At 44.2% G+C, this 16,148-nt stretch overlaps 1 protein-coding gene across 1 annotated transcript in view; it reads left to right on the top strand.

Moving 5' to 3' along the window:
- The window catches only part of Tph1 (tryptophan hydroxylase 1), a 22,046-nt gene extending 18,973 nt beyond the window's left edge, over positions 1-3,073 (top strand). Inside the window, exons 8-10 of the mRNA XM_008833397.2 lie at positions 497-592; positions 1,322-1,455; positions 2,902-3,073. Of these exons, the coding sequence (XP_008831619.1) occupies positions 497-592; positions 1,322-1,455; positions 2,902-3,073 (402 nt within the window). The remainder of the gene's footprint in view (positions 1-496; positions 593-1,321; positions 1,456-2,901) is intronic.
- The last annotated feature ends 13,075 nt before the right edge of the window (positions 3,074-16,148 follow it).

The raw sequence follows: 16,148 nt of genomic DNA, 5'->3' as shown, positions 1-16,148 counted from the left end.
CCTGTACCCTCTCCACAGACCACGTGCATTCACACACACACACACACATACACACACACACACACACACACACACACACACATAAATTTTTAAAAATTAAAATTAAAAAGGTATATAACAATTGTAAAACAATATTACTTTTGTTTTGTAAAATGTAACTACTTCTGTTACCATAAAATGGCTTTGCTATACTTAAAATTAGTTTTTAAGCATGTACATTGTTTCTTGGTTTTAATTTTAATATGGTTACTGTAGCTGGCTGTAACACATGCACACACTGATCTTTGGACTCCTCCAAAATTGTTAATTGTATATGAAAGTCTTCACGTTAAGTTTAAAAATTGCTGACGTACAAGACTAGTTGTAGAAAGACTTGTGAACTAGGGAGGGGGTCTTGGGCTTTATTCTGGGGGTGCTTTGGTCAGTGGCTAAGAATGGAAATTTGCTTTAATTAAGGTACTTGGGATGTGAAAGTGACATTTCTGTCCCTCTGCAGTGCTACTTTTTCACAGTGGAGTTTGGACTGTGTAAACAAGATGGTCAGCTGAGAGTATTTGGCGCCGGTTTGCTTTCTTCTGTCAGTGAGCTCAAAGTAAGAGTTCTCAGTCTTTCCACATAACTGTATTCACTAATACCGTCAACACAACCTGAAATTGTTTTTGTGTTTGAGCAAGAGCAACTTAGGGGCAACTTAGGGCCCTCCTTATGGTAGATATTTAGGGCGGCATTAAACATTTGAAGACATTTTTCTGTAGTCCTCAAACTTTCTTGAGAAAAAAACAAAACAAAACTACATGTCTTTTAAATAGAAAGTGTTTTAAAGCTTTTGCTCACAAGGTCATGCTGTCTTCACTGTTTCTGGGATAAAAGCAATAACTTGTATAACTAAGAAATAGTAAGAAGTTGAGATTTAGTTATCCAATGAATGAACGAGTTCTGTTGAGTGGTAACAGGTCTACAAAATTCTGTCCAAGTTACTTTCTTGTTCTCAAGGAGCCTGCTCTGTTCTGGTGGGTGTAAGTCAAGGATAGCAGTTACTAGTGTCTGCTAGACAACAGGTGCCAAAATACAGAAGCAAATAAAGGTCCTTGGATGCCTTGAGTGGGGAGAAGATAGAATGAAACCACAGAAATAGTCTTGAGGGGGAGAGCAAGTCATTTGCTTTGCCAGAGCAGACCATGGATTAAAGAGAGATGCAGGAATTAGTTTGGGGTTGTAGGCTGGGGCCCTGGCATAATTCAGCTCAGAAGGGTGTCAGTACTGGCAGTTGTGTGTTTTATGAAGGCTGACCAAAGTCTTTGATCAAGTCTTTGTCCTCCAGCATGCGCTTTCTGGATATGCCAAAGTAAAGCCGTTTGATCCTAAGATTGCCTGTAAGCAAGAATGTCTCATCACAACTTTCCAGGATGTCTACTTTGTGTCTGAGAGCTTTGAAGATGCAAAGGAGAAGATGAGGTAAAGTCCCTCTTCCTCATGTGTTCAATCTGCTGCATAAGTTATGTCAAAGATATAACAAGTCACAAAATATAACTACTAGGGGATTGGGAGCCCTCCCAGAGCCTTCAGCCTAGAATACACCCATATTTAGAGTAGATTGTATAGAATCATGTTAAGTATTTGCAGATGGGAATGGGATACACTGAGAAATGGTTTCTTCCCATCAGTTTATAGTTCAGTAGAAAAAGAAACAGTATGCAAGTTACTGACACTATGGAAATGGACAAGAATAGAGATGGAGATGCAATGTTGTTCCAAAGGCAATTCCTTCCAGCTGGGGTGTCACAGAAAGTTTAAATGCAAGTGAGAAAGGACACCAAGACTAGCTAGAATTCGTCTGCTAAATTTAGGCTGAGACACAGTCTGGAAAGAGACAAGAAGATTTGGAAAGGCAAAGAAAATATTTAAATGCAGACCAGTTCTGACTGGTCATCAGCTAAGCAGTTAAGAGAAGAGAACTGGAGGCAAGACACTTTCTAGCACATTCTTGCAAACTTCGGGTGAAAATAAAAGCCTGGACTAAGACAGAGGAAGTGGGAAGGAAGTGACTATGGAAGCAGAATCAAGAAAACAGCATTTGGTAGCAGAAGTCACAAGGCCGCTCTGAGGACAGGGGCCGATGGAGGTTGAAGATAATTGCTTTGCTTCCAGGAACTTAATATGTGCAGAGCCAAATAGCAATAGCCACCGGACTTTGTGTAGTATATATGGGCCCTTGTGCAATGCTGAGGTGGGCTCCACTGGGGAAACAGATGCATGGAAACCTGGACCCCAGTCCCCGTGCATGTACAAATGCTCTCAGATGCACAGTTGGCCTCAGGGGTCCTGAGTGTGACTGCTCTGGAGGGTACCAAGCAAGAGGTTTGGATGCTGGCTTGATAAAGGAGGTGGAACTCTAAAGCTTGAGGAGAATTGAAGTCCATTGAGAGGAGGCTAGAAAGAATTCTAAGCAGAAGAATGACACGTATCAGAGGGCAGGACTCTTCCTGCCCGTTTTTTACTCCCTGCCCTCTTATTAAGTAAGGTACAGCCGAGTAGTCTATTGCTGTGGGTTCAGTACTTGTAGATAAAGGTACTGTGGTTGGTGCCTTTAGTGACATCAAGAAGTCAAGAGATGGGCTGGGGTTTCGTGCGGTTAATTCCCAGCACTGAAGAGAGACGAGGAGGATGATGAGGATGATGAGGATGAGGAGGATAAGGAGGATGCGGAGGATGAGGAGGATGCGGAGGATGAGGAGGAGGACGAGGAGCTCCCCCACTGAGCCACAGTAGAATTTGTGGTGTGAGGTGGAGGCTATCAGGATAGGGGAAGCAGGAGGTGGGGTCCAGTCTTCTATCGTGTATTTAGTTTCTGTCACTCACCCTCGTAGAAATTAACAATCTCTTACTTGCTTTTTTAAATAGAGAATTTACCAAAACAGTGAAACGCCCATTTGGAGTGAAGTATAATCCATACACACAGAGCATTCAGGTCCTGAAAGACGTCAAGGACACAGCCAGTGTGGTGAATGACCTGGGGCAGGATCTAGACTCCAGTGACGCCCTTGCCAAGGCCAGCAGGCCCCCAAGAGTGTGAGGGTGCACCTGTAAGTCGGAGAGCAGCTGAGCATCAGTTGAAAGCTGGGCTCTGCTCTCCCCGAGACCTGCTTGAGGAGGGACAGCAACTTCCAGTGAAACCATCTTCTCTAATCTCTCCCCATGACCAATCCCTCATCTTTGAACATGTGTACTCGGAAGCTCACACCACTGCTCATTTTCTAGTTCGTTTTGTTTTTGGCACCTGGTTAGAGAAATATAATTCACATACCATGTATCGCAATGAACTTCCATTTTTAATGGAAACACTGTTTGACCCACTGGGTAGAACTAGTCTCCTCCTGATGCGGTTTCCCTCAGTCCTTCGTTAGTGAATGATGATCACTGTGCATGCCTCGATGAGTGTGATGACCTGTACTGTTGCCTGAATACCCAGCACAATCATGTTGACACACCTAACCTTAAAGGAGACCTGCCATCCCCAGTGCCAGTGTGCACAGTAGAGGGCTTTGACCCTAGAGCAGGGAGGACGAGCAGATATGCTTCAGGGGTAAAGTCTTAGAGGGACGTAAAAGGAACTGAGTTTCAGCCAGTTGCAGTGGTACACGCCTGTAATCCCAGCATTCCTGAGGCTGAGGCAGGAGGACAGAGAGTTTGAAGCCAACCCAGGACTTACCTGAGACTTTGTCTTAAAAAAGGTAGCTATGCTAGATGTTATGACTCACACCTATAATCCCAGCACTTGGGAGCCTGAGGCAGGAGAATTGCCATGATTTCAAGACCTGCCTGGGCTACATTTCTCCAAGCTAGCCTGACCCACACTTCCTTTTGGAGACACTGGAAGAGTTTTCTTGAGTAATCAACCTCCTTGAATCTGTCTTCCACACTGCCTCACAGTGCCTCTGTTTAGATTATTTATCCCACTCTTCAGACCAAGGGGAACTCAGTGGGTGTGCCACTCACAGGATCCTGCACCAAGATACAGTCTCAGGTAGCACATTGGTAGTCTGCAGGCAGTAGCAGGCATTGTTGTGTAGGAAAGCGGTAAACTGAGGCAGATGAGAGAAGCACAAAGTTAAAGTTACAAAATCAACTCTCAGCACTTTATTTCACGGTGTCATGTGAGAATGTGAATTAGAAGGCACTGAGGGGAGGGGGAGGGGAAAGGGAGGAAATGGATTATCAGAAAGGCCAGGAAGAGCAGTGTTTTGGGGGATATGTATGTGGTGTCAGCAATGTGGCACTGGTGTAAACAGTTGGGAGAGCTTTTCATTACTGTAACAAAATGCCAGAGATAATCAATTTATAAAGAAGAAAAGTTTGTTTTGACTCTCAGGTTTGGATGCTTTGGTCCATGGGAAGGTGGTTATGTGGTTTAGGCCTGCATGTCATGGAGTATGTGGCAGAACAAAACCATCCACTTCAGAGAGAGAGAGAGAGAGAGGAGAGAGAGAGAGAGAAGCACAAATGAGCTCGAGTCCTATAATCCAGTTTAAGAATGGCAGGATGATCTCCTCCTAGGCCCCAACTCTTAAAGTTCTCACTGTCTCCTGATAGTGCCTAGATGAGGACTGAGTCTTAAATTCAGGAGCCTTTGGGCCTCTGAGGAACACCCTGAATCCTGATCACAGCAGCACCAGATCCACGCACCTCTGTAGTCTGCATCCCTCCTCCCTCATCCTTGCTCATGCTCCTTAAGTTTCTGTGTTTTCTCTGTGCCGTCTCTTCGTGGGGATTGACAGCCACAGCCACGGCTTCATTCTTTTTTTTGAATGACTCCTACCTTTTCAGTTTTAACCGTACACCTTTCTCAGATTGTTGACTTTGAACTCCAGCTGCCTGCTGGGATTCCAAGCTAGATGTCCTGTGAATGAGGCAAATGTACAATTTCATGTGGCACTGTTCACGTTGGATGAAGTAGATTGCGCAGGGGGCAGCCCTACCAACTGCCTTCAGTTCAACAGGTCCAAAGAGGAACTTGCATCAGCAGAATATCACATCCCAGTGGCTTCCCAGGGACCTAATGTCTGTTCATGGCAAAGGAAGCATCACTTTGTAAAAAGTAAAGCTGCTTTCCCAGGTTTAATCATACTTTAAAACTTCTGCCCCTATTTTTCACATGAATAGTCAAATTATATATCATTGAACATGCTTTATTTCAAGCCCATTAGATTTTGAAAACTATTTTAAGACTTCAAAAGAAACTATAAAAACTTTAAAAACAGTATTTCATTCCATGTTATACAAGGATACCAGATCTTTATAAACTCATACAGTTTAAAAGCTAACAGCTCTTGTGTCTACTTCTAACAGTAAGTAGATGTGTCAGCTTATTTGAAGTCATTTGAAATACTGACAAGCTAGTTTATAGTCCTCTTGGCCACAAGGAAACACTGTAAAGCAATCATGATGGAAGGCAAACAGAGACCTCCATTTACTGCGTCTGGTTATTGTCATAAAACTTCTGTCATGGTGAAGAATCACAGTTATTGAATTTAAAATGGTGCCTTTAAAAATCATTCTGAATAAAAGTACTTTAAAATAAATATTCAAGGCACAACCCTATAATTCATAACCATGGCAATGGAAAGATTTGCTGATGGATTTCATTTTTTCTAACCTCTGGATTTGTGGTATTTAGTAAATCAGGAGTTCCGAAAGTCTTAAATTTTCATACATTTTAAACACATGCCTTCAGAACATCCTAGAATTTGTTAATGACTCACACAGAAGGACGGAATGGAATCAAAAGCACATCTGTAGTTCTTTACCAGCAAGTCATCCCTCAAAGACAGTGTCATGCTCAACTTTTTGAAGTGCGAAAGCTAGTCTTCAGAATGCCTACATTTCTCTTTTTAAATTTTTAGATCTTTATTTTATGTGTATGAGTGTATTGCCTGCATGTATGTAAGTGCACCTGTGTTGTGCAGTGCCCTCGGAGGTCAGAAGAAGGTGTCTGATTCCCCTGGAACTGGAGTTATGGATGGTTGTTAGCTGCCGTGTGGGTGCTGGGAATCAAACCTGGGTCCTCTGCAAGAACAGTCAGTGCTCTTAACTGCTGAGCCATCTCTCCAGCCCCAGAATGCCTACATTTCTTTAAAAATTTATTTATTTATTTATTTTTATTTTATGTGTATGAGTGTTTTGCCTGCTTGTATGTAAGTGCACCATGTGTGTACAATGCCTGAGGAGATCAGAAGTGGGTGTTATATCCCCTGGAACTAGAGTTACACACACGGTTGTTAGTTATGTGGATGCTGGGAACTGAATCTGAGTCCTCTGTAAGAGCAGCCAGTGCTCTTAACTGCTGAGTCATCTCTCCAACCCCCAAAATGCATACATTTCTTAATCCCATAGTTTGTCATTTGGAGTTACATAAGTAGTAATGATACAGAAAAATGTACAGAATTAGCGATAATTTATAAATTGGCTTCCAAACAGAGAGAGCAAAAAGCCAGGAGTTCTCAAAAAGAATATATAACAGAGACTGATTCCTTATCAATTTGACACACAAACACATCATTATTAAACTCTAACCCTTCCACTTCATGTCCTGAAGCTCTCATGTTAACATCACAATATAAAACAGTGCAACTTTTAAAGTCTCACTGTTTTTACACAAAAATTCAACTCTCTTTTAAAAGTCTGCTAACTGTAGGCTCCTGTAAAATCTCAAACAAGTTACATACTGTCTTATTTCAAGAGGGAAGAGCCAGGGCGCACTTAAATCCAAAATCCAGCAGCATAGCTCAATGTCTGAACCTGGGGTTCACTCATGATCTTCTGGGCTCCAAAAGCTCAGGCAGTTCCACTTCTCTGCCATCTATAGCACACACATCTTGTCTCATAGACTTAGGCCAGTGGGCTTAGGCCAGCTCTCTCCACACCTGTCACTGCTGGTGGTGATTGTCCCACAATCCTGGCATCTCCAATATACTGGGGTCTGTGCTTCAGCTGAAGCTGCACCTTCACCAATGGACTCTCTTTACTTTTCACAGTGCAAAGCCTCAGCTGTTTTCCAGGACCCCTTCAGTCCTGCCCAAACCAGTACCACATGGGAGACCCTTACACATTACCAAGTTTAGCTCTGAGATGCAGCTTCCCCCCACCCCTGCGGACCATAACATCTGTGTGCTGACCCTGAGGAACTAATTCCTAGAAGACTTAGCCTCAACAATGCTGGTCTCTTCTTAGTCACAGCTGATTCTTCAGCCCCAGCTGACCAGAAACCACAACTTCTTAATTCAAAGTAACACATGAAGGGCCCACACAGAGTATTTGTTTCCCTCTGAAACTTTACAAGCCAGGTCTCCACTGTCTACATATTTCTCCCCATTTCTATCTTCCAAGCACCCAGAGCAGCTCATTAGGTTCTGAGCACTCAACAGTCTTTCCAGCCCAAAGTTCCAAATGCTTCTGCAGTCCTCCCAAAACAACACGGTCAGGCCCATCACAGCCATACCCCACTCCTGACACCTGTATTAAATTTGGTTTCTCCATTGTTGTCATAAACACCATGACCAAAAGAGAGCAACTTGGGGAGGGAAGGGTTTATTCCAGCTTACAGGTTATAGCCCATCATTGTAGGAAGCTGGAGCAGCAGCTCAAGGCAGGAACCCGGAGGCAGGAACTGAAGCATAGACCATGGAGGAACACTGCTTGCTGGCTTGTGCTCAGCCTGCTTTCTTATACACTGAGGACCATCTGCCCAGGAGTAGCACCACCCACAGTGGGCTGTGCCCTCCCACATCACTCAACAATCAAGAAAACGCCTCACAGATACTTCAACAGGCCAGTCCTATAGAGGAAATTCCCCAGTTAAGATTCCCTCTTCCCTCTTCAGTTGACAACTGAAGTTATTCAGCATAGCGATAATTTATTAATGTCTAGGAAGTGGAGTTTTTGTCTCATTGTGTCATATGCATTTACAATGTAAAACTTTGTTACTCTTCTGGATAATAAAAATTCAAGTTCTCAAAAAAGTGTTTTGTTTTGTTTTTTTTACATGTTTTATTTCCTCCCCTCTCTCCCTCCCCCCCTCCCTTCCTTCCTTTATTTATTTTTATTTTTTTGGGTTTTTTTGAGACAGGGTCTCCCTGTAGCCCCAGCTGTCCTGGAACTCACTATGTAGACCAGGCTGGTCTTGAACTCAGAGATCCGCCTGTCTCTGCCTTCTGAGTGCTGGGATTAAAGGTGTGTGCCACCACACCTGGCTTCTTCCTTCCATGTGTGTGTGTGTGTGTGTGTGTGTGTGTGTGTGGGTGTGTGTGTGTATGAGTGTGGGTCCCAGGGATCAAACACTCAGGTCATCAAGTTTGGTGGCAAATGCCTTTACCTATTGAGCCATCAAACAGGTTTTTTGTTTTTTTGTCAAGCATGCATTAGTTCATTAAAAAAAGATTTAGGGGCTGGAGAGATGGCTCAGCGGTTAAGAACACTGGTTATTCTTGCAGAAGACCCGGGTTCGAATCCCAGCACCCACATGGCAGCTAAGAACTGTCCATAACTCCAGTCCCAGGGGATCTGACAGCCTCTCTGACCTCCGCAGGCATACACAACATGAGTGCACTTATCTACATGCAGGCAATACACACATACACATAAAATAAAAATAGTAAAATTAAAAAAAAAAAAAGAGTCAGGACTGGAGAGAGATGGTGTCACTGTTAAAGGCTAACATTAACAACCAAAACATCAAAAACAGATTCTATTTTATGTTAGCCATTTTATTAAAGATGCTAGCAGTGTGTGTCAGGTAACGGTGACTCAATCATAGGGGAGGGCAGTGAACTAAAACCAAGCATAATAAAAATGCTATAGTGTATACCATGTATACTAACAAGATTTTTTTTTAAAGAAAAGCAAAAAATAGGCTGAGTATGGTGGTACATGCCTTCAATCTCATCAAATGGATCTACATAGGTTTGATCGATGCCATCCTGGTCTACATAGTGAGTTCCAGACCAGTTGGGACTACAGGGAGACTCACTTTAAAAAATCATAAAAAATGAAGCAAAACAAAACAAAAACTCTATATGCGCCTCTGCTTTTAAGTCTGTGGCTGCAAGTGACAGTAAAGCCAAGTGCACCTGGACCCTCTTACCTCTTTCCAGAGTTCTCAGTCAGGCCTCCCTCTCCTGCTCCTCATATGAACTTCAGCTAAGCCCCTGGAACTGGGTTATTGGAGAAAATTATGCCTTAAGAGGGCTTTGTTTGAGGCAGCTTTACAGGGCTGGAGCGATGGCTCAGCAGTTAAAAGCGCTTGCTGCTTTTCCAGAGGACCCGAGTTTGGTTCTCAGTGTCCACATCAGACAGCTTACAATTACCTGTAACTCCAATTCCAGGGATCTGACACCCTCTTCTGGTCTCTGTGGGCACCGACACATATGTGGCACACATAAGTGATACAAACACACAGACACACAATACACATACATAAAAAATAAAGGAAGCAGCTTTATTTTCTACATGTAAAGAAAAATATCCATTCTCACCAGAGAACCCCCACAGCTTCTGGGTGATTTTAGCTTCCTCCAGAGAGATGTCCCATTGAATCTGGCTGGAAATGCATGCATTATGGCAGGGAAGAGTGTCTTAGTCCAATTAGGGATTGAGCCATTGAGAAATCCAGCTTTAGACTTGGTGAGGTTGGTCTGCCTCCAGTTTGCCTCAGCACGTAGCCCTTAGAGACCAAAAGCTAAGTGTGTATCAGGGGACTCTTTTCCTGTCCTTCCTTCTCATTATTCCTAGCCCCAGCACTATAAAATTACTGCTCAGTTTCTTAGCTGCTGCTCTCAACCGAGAGTCTTAGCCTCCAAGACATTGCTTGCTAGTTAGTGACAGCTTCAAGGAGAAGGTGCCTGGCATAGACCTCCCCACTCCCTGTGTCTCCCAATTGGCTAGTTCCTTCAAGGGGTGGGACCTGCTGTGGAGTGTGGACTACTGGGGGAGCTGATGGGAGCTATCTTGGGATGGAAGCCAGGTAGTGCACATGGCGTGGGGAACGTACAGCTGCACAGCAGCTCAAGGACAGAATGGACTGACTCTTATGGACCCGGGGTGAGATCGCTAGTCCCAGAGGCATGAGTGAATGCTAGCAGTGACTATGGGCATGGCACGGTCTGATATGGCGGGCACTGAGCCATGGGGCTAGGCACTGGGTACTCACTCCTTTGTAAGTTAATAAATGCACATAAAGATAGGTTATATGGTTTGCTTGATAGAGCAGGAGACCCAGAGCGAACTTGAGCGACAAAATTGGCTTAGCCTGGCAGGATATGATGAAACTGAGAATGAGTTTTAGAAGAACGCTGATGGCGGTGCTGATGTGATTGTTACAATGTGTTGCTAAAAAGAGGCCAGCCACGCAGAAGCATGGGCCACAACTATGTTGTAAATGTGGGGATATGTTGTGGGTATGTGAAGATTTGTTATAAAAAGTTACCCAAAAGCTAGAAAATCTTTTACCTGATCTGGACCCAAACAGAGCGCCCAAAGAGAGAGCGAGTGGCCACTTTGCATCATAAAAGATGTGGCCCAGGTGGGGAGACCTGAAAAGCCTGAACTGGCAGACCCAGGTGCAGAATTAGAGAGAGAAAAAAGGCAGGACCCTTTGACTTACATAAGGTCCAAGGACTCAGAGGAAAAGACAGGTAATAGTAAAAAGGAAAAAAGTGCTAACCGTGCTGTAGCTAGGAAATAGTCCACACCAGAACTGTTAAAACTAGGAAAAACTTAGAAGCAAGCAAGCAAGCAAGTAGAGAGCCCCTGGCCATGTGGCTTGTGAGAGTATGGGACATGGGAGAAAATGACGTCAGTTACCCATCTGTCCTTGTGATATAGGCTGCTCAACCTAGGCCAATGAAGGGGGGAGCAGTCCTTAATGGGATGGCTGGTTGAAGGCATTAAAGATACATGGTTGTCACCAAGAGAGACTAACATGATTAGCCGGGGCTGGAGGACTATAAAGGAGGGGTGGGCATTACTGAGAGAACTAGGTATGAGAAAAGCAATATATGATGTCCAGTTCACTGGGCCAGATAAGATTGTGTTCACCAGAGATATGAATGAAAGCTTAATTCAACTTTGACCTTGACAATGGTCTAGGGCTTTAATGGTTTTACTAAGCCCTTTATGGGACAGGATCTTTGTAAAGTGAGACAGGCTTTGGCAAATCTAACTGATTCTGACCAGCATGTAAAACGTGTCTGTAAAATAACAGAACACCCTATAAGAGATATAAAAAAGACCAGACCGAAGAAATGGTCCACTTGGGTTACTCGAAGACAAATGTGGCAAGACTTCTTATGTCAAGCCCAAATCCCCAGAGAAAAAAACTGATAGAAAACCAAATTCGGTACTGAGGCGTTTCTAAAACCAGAACAGTTTACAAAGGACATTCGAAGGATTACAACTGTACAAGGGGTGGTTAAGAATCCCCAAGGATTAAATAAGATGCACTTCTCTTCTGATAAAGGCTATACTAGGGGTGGAAGCAGGTTTTCCCACCAAGTTCTCCCCCAGCAACCTGGTGTGGTCAATGGGAAGATGACAGATGTGGATACAGTCAGGAGGCAGACCCAAGGCCTGTCTGACTCAGAACCAACAAGTGCAATAATGACTCGACCAACATACATACAACTGACAAATTTCTAATTGGATAAGGTCCACTCCTAGGGGTGGAACACACATCTGGTGCAGACCAGGCCAGCGCCTTGTGTTGAGAAAGGCTCCAGGCCCTAGTGGAGGAGCCATCATGAGTATACTGTTTAACGAATATAGTACACCTACTGGGATATCGTCTAGGCATCTGTATTTACATTCATGTTTGTTTAAATGTGTCTACTTCCCTCCATTTGTCTTTATAGTAGAAGAAACACCACTGAGGTAGATCAGTGGCCACGGCCTAAAGACGACTAATGGGGAGGCCCAAGAAGCCACTAACTCGCCAAGATACAAGAGAGATTGCCCTACATCTGTCACCCCCTCCAAGGCTCAGGGACCTTAGCAGAAGATGGACGGGAAGATTGTAAGAGTGGAGGAAAGGAGTGGAGTGTCTCCCAATTGGTTAGTTCCTCCAGGGGGCGGGTCCTGCCACGGAGTGTGGACTACTGGGGGGCTGCTGGGAGCCATCTTGGAGTGGAAGCCATGAGCCACGGGTAGCGTGCAAACGTGCAGCCGCGCAGCAGCTCAGGGACAGATGGATTGACTCTTATGGACCTGGGGCAAGGTCACTGGCCCTGGAGGTGTGAGCGAATGCTAGCGGTGACTATGGGCATGGCGTGGTCTGATATGGTGGGCTCTGAGCCATGGGGCTAGGCACTGGGTACTCATTCCTTTGTAAGTTAATAAATGCACATAAAGGTATGTTATATGGTTTGCTTGATAGTGCAGGAGACCCAGAGAGAACTCGAGTGGCACCCTGTCACACTTTCCCAGCCGCTGCTGCTAAAAATATTTTTCTGGCAGTTTTTTAGTTGAGAGAATTGGTCAGCAACTTGGTAATCTTTGTCGAAAGCAAAACCTGACCTTGGTGCTCCATCATTTCACTTCTTTGAGCCTCGATTTTCTTTTTCTTTTCCACCAAATTCCCAGTATTTATTACTCTGTGCTTGACAATTTTATGTTAAGTTCATCTGTTGTTTCATTAACCAATCTTCCAGTAGCTGCTGTTCTTGGGACTTCCCACAGTCCTCCTCCATGTGCACCCACTCTCTCCTGGGTCCCTGCCAGGATTTCTCAGCTGAGGTGGCTCCAGGACTTCAGCTTCCTGGTTCTGGATGGGTTCATCTGTATGAGTGAAGGAATCCCAGAATCCTGTGTTTAGTTCTACATTGGTCCCAGGGAGGCACCTGCTCAGTCTCAGGTGGACAGACACACAGGCCTAAGGAAAAAGTGGACACTTGCCCTCAGGGCCAGTGGCAGCATGTCCTGATTTCCCTTCAAGGTAACAGCATGAGAGAGTCCTCTCAACACCCCAGTTAAGGAGACACAAAGCTTGAGAGCAAAGTGCCATGGCTCCACTGTGGAAATCACTTTTCTGAACAAATGGAATCTTACCTAACTTCATAGCAAAAGTTAATCTGTGTTTTGAGATCATGTAACACTATCTCAGCTTCTTTGTAAATGTAAACAAGCTTACTAGGCCTTAGGCTCCTTTTGTAACCTAAACATATAGCTTTAATTCCTCCTGACCCTCCCTTGCTCTTGACCTAGCACAATGTGTGTGTGTTATGAAAATATCAAATACTGAAAGCAACAACTATTTGAATATTCCTTGGAAGCAATGGATTGTCCATTTATGTTGTAAACAACAGATGGGGTTAGATTGACAACATCTGTTGGTGGTTGTGTGTGCTGCTGTGGGTCAGTAGGGGTCAGATAGGGAAGATCCTTTGATAAGACAGATCCCCCAATATCATGCTGGATACACTGTCTCAATAAAGAGAGAGCAAAGCCTTTGTTCAGGAGCAGTTACGATAGAAATCTGAAGGATCAAGTTCTCAGAACAGATTGGGCCCACTCTTGGTTTGAATGGATGCTAAGAGTCAGGCTGTCTTTATTCTGGCATTTTGTGGTCCCTGCTCTCAGAAGACTATAGACAGCAATGACACATTCTCAGCTCCAGGTTCCTACTTATAAGGCAATCAGCAACACTGAACTCCAGTCTCACTTGAACCTGTGATTGATTATGGTTTAAGCTACTTTCAGAAGGAAGCATCTATGCAAAGTGCTGCCAATATATGACTGTGTCCATGTTTTCATGCCCACACATCACTAAACAGTCGTTAATCCACTATCTTAGTTTCTACCACACTCTGGGGTTAGAGTAACTTGCCATTTCATACCCACAAATTTGTTTCCTTGGTAGATCAGTAACACATTTTAAATAGAGTAGATCTGACATCAGCATCTCAAAAAATGAAGCAGCTAGTCCTGAGGCAGGCACAGTTAAATGCATTAATAGCTGGGTAGTACTCAGGAGGCTGAGGCATGAGGATGGCCAAGATTTTGAGAGTTTCAGTTTTCTCATGTACAAAATAATGATCCTAATAATAGTTATATCAGTATTATTCTGAGGATCAAATAGAAAACATTTTTATACCTGTATGGTACAAACACATAGTCTGTGTGTCCCCTAGGACTTTTATGCTCTTATGGGGAGATAACACATCTTAAAATGGCACCCTCAAATAGCTTATATCTGGCACCATTCAAGAGCTGCAACTGAGGGACTGAAAAGATGGCTCAGTGGTTAAGAACACTGGCTGCTCTTACAGAGGACCCAGGTTCAGTTCCCAGCACCCACATGGTGGCTAACCACCATCTGTAATTCCAGTTCCAGAGGATACGATGCCTTCTTCTGACCCCTGCCCACAGGCATTGCATGACACAGGTGCACTTACACACATGCAAGTAATACATTCATATACATAAAATAAAAATAAACAAATTTTTTCAAAAAGAACTGCAGCTGAGTCAGATGACACAGAAACTCAACCAGGTGGAACCAGTCAGTGGTGTGCATGGAGCTGAAGAAGGTGGAACACCTCAGCATTTCCAAGAAATTTCACTATAGGACAGAACATAATGTTATAGCTGTATTGAATGTTTGAGGGGTGGAATATAAAAACAGTCATATCCTCCAAAATTCTATTAAAACTGGCTCTGCAAGTTGCTTTTCTTTGCTCCTTTGATGAAACCTCTGTTCACTGCTTAGACTTTGTTTGCTCAAGTATTTAAACAATCCTTTAGCTTTTCTAGTCTGCCTCTCTCTCTGTCTCTCTCTGTCTCTCTCTTACTGTCTCTCTTTCTCTCTCTCTCTCTCTCTCACACACACACACACACACACACACACACACACACACTTTCTCATGTCAGTATATTAAAAGTTCAGTCTTAGGCTAGGGAATGTAGCTCAGTGTTAGAGCATTTTCCTAGAATGTGCGAGGCCTTGGGTTCCATCCAAAATACCACGAATGAAAGTTCCATCCTGTGTAATAAAAACATCAAATTTGGGGCTGGAGAGATGGCTCAGTGGTGAAGAGCACTGACTGCTCTTGCAGAGGACCCAGGTTCGATTCCCAGCACCCATATGGCGGCTACAAGCTGTCCTTAACTCCAGCTCCAGGGGAATCCGAAGTCCTCTTCTGACCTCTGCAACATTGCACAACACGGGTGCACTCACATACATGCAGGCAATACACTCGTACACATAAGATAAAAATAATAAATAAAATACATTTTTAAAAAATCAAATTTTAGGTTCTGAGCCCTTTTCCTCCTCTAGGACTGACAATGAGTTCCCTGGCTCCTTTCCTTGCACTCCCATCCTCACCCACTGGGATGCTCTGTCCCCTCCAGGACTGGGACCTGAAGCAGGAAAGGTCTTCATGGACTGAGTGTTCCGAGTTGGTGGCAGAGCTTCCTGCCCTTGCTAGGTGTTTAACACCAATTTACTCTTTGGGGCAGTTTGCAAGGCCTTCCATCTGGGCTTCCCAGGATCTCTTGATGCTGCTGTCTCCCTCTGATTGAGCTTTTAACTTCATTCCTGTCAGTGTCTGGGAATCTGGTGGTCAGCTCTCCTGGCGTCATTGCATCCCTCCAAATTCCCTTCCACAGGGTCAATCATTTGCTCATGCTGACATTCTTTATCTTGGAAAACAAGGTGTAAAAAGACCTTCCATAGTATCAGCCTCTTTCTGCTCAGGTATTAGTTGTTGCCTGGTGGCAAGCTATAGTATTTCTCTTCAGGAACTGAGAGCGCCCCCCCCCCCCGCCCGCATGGTTTCTTGGTCATATCCCCTTGGTGTTTACACCAACTGCAATGGTGGCCAAATATCCAATTAGACTCTCAGCCTGTCTATAGTCTCTCAGGCTGGAATCCACCCCCTCCCCCGTTTCTAAACACCCGGTTTACAAGCTCTGCTTTGGCTTTTTCCTCATCATAACATTCATTATCTGGGAGGCTCTGCTAAAATGGAGAGAGGAAAGGGTCCTCTCATGGCATCCATTGCACAGGCCTGAAAGGACAGCAGAGGCAATAGCAAACCAGTAGAAGAGCTGCTCCGCCTCGCCTGTGTCTAAGCCTGCGTCTTAGCGCCTTCATCCAGGGT

Source organism: Nannospalax galili, unplaced genomic scaffold (genome assembly GCF_000622305.1).
Source record: "Nannospalax galili isolate Female #2095 unplaced genomic scaffold, S.galili_v1.0 scaffold1857, whole genome shotgun sequence".
NCBI classification, from domain to species: domain Eukaryota; kingdom Metazoa; phylum Chordata; class Mammalia; order Rodentia; family Spalacidae; genus Nannospalax; species Nannospalax galili.
Note: the sequence above shows the minus strand (reverse complement) of the source record. Positions and strands in the feature narration are given on the sequence as shown.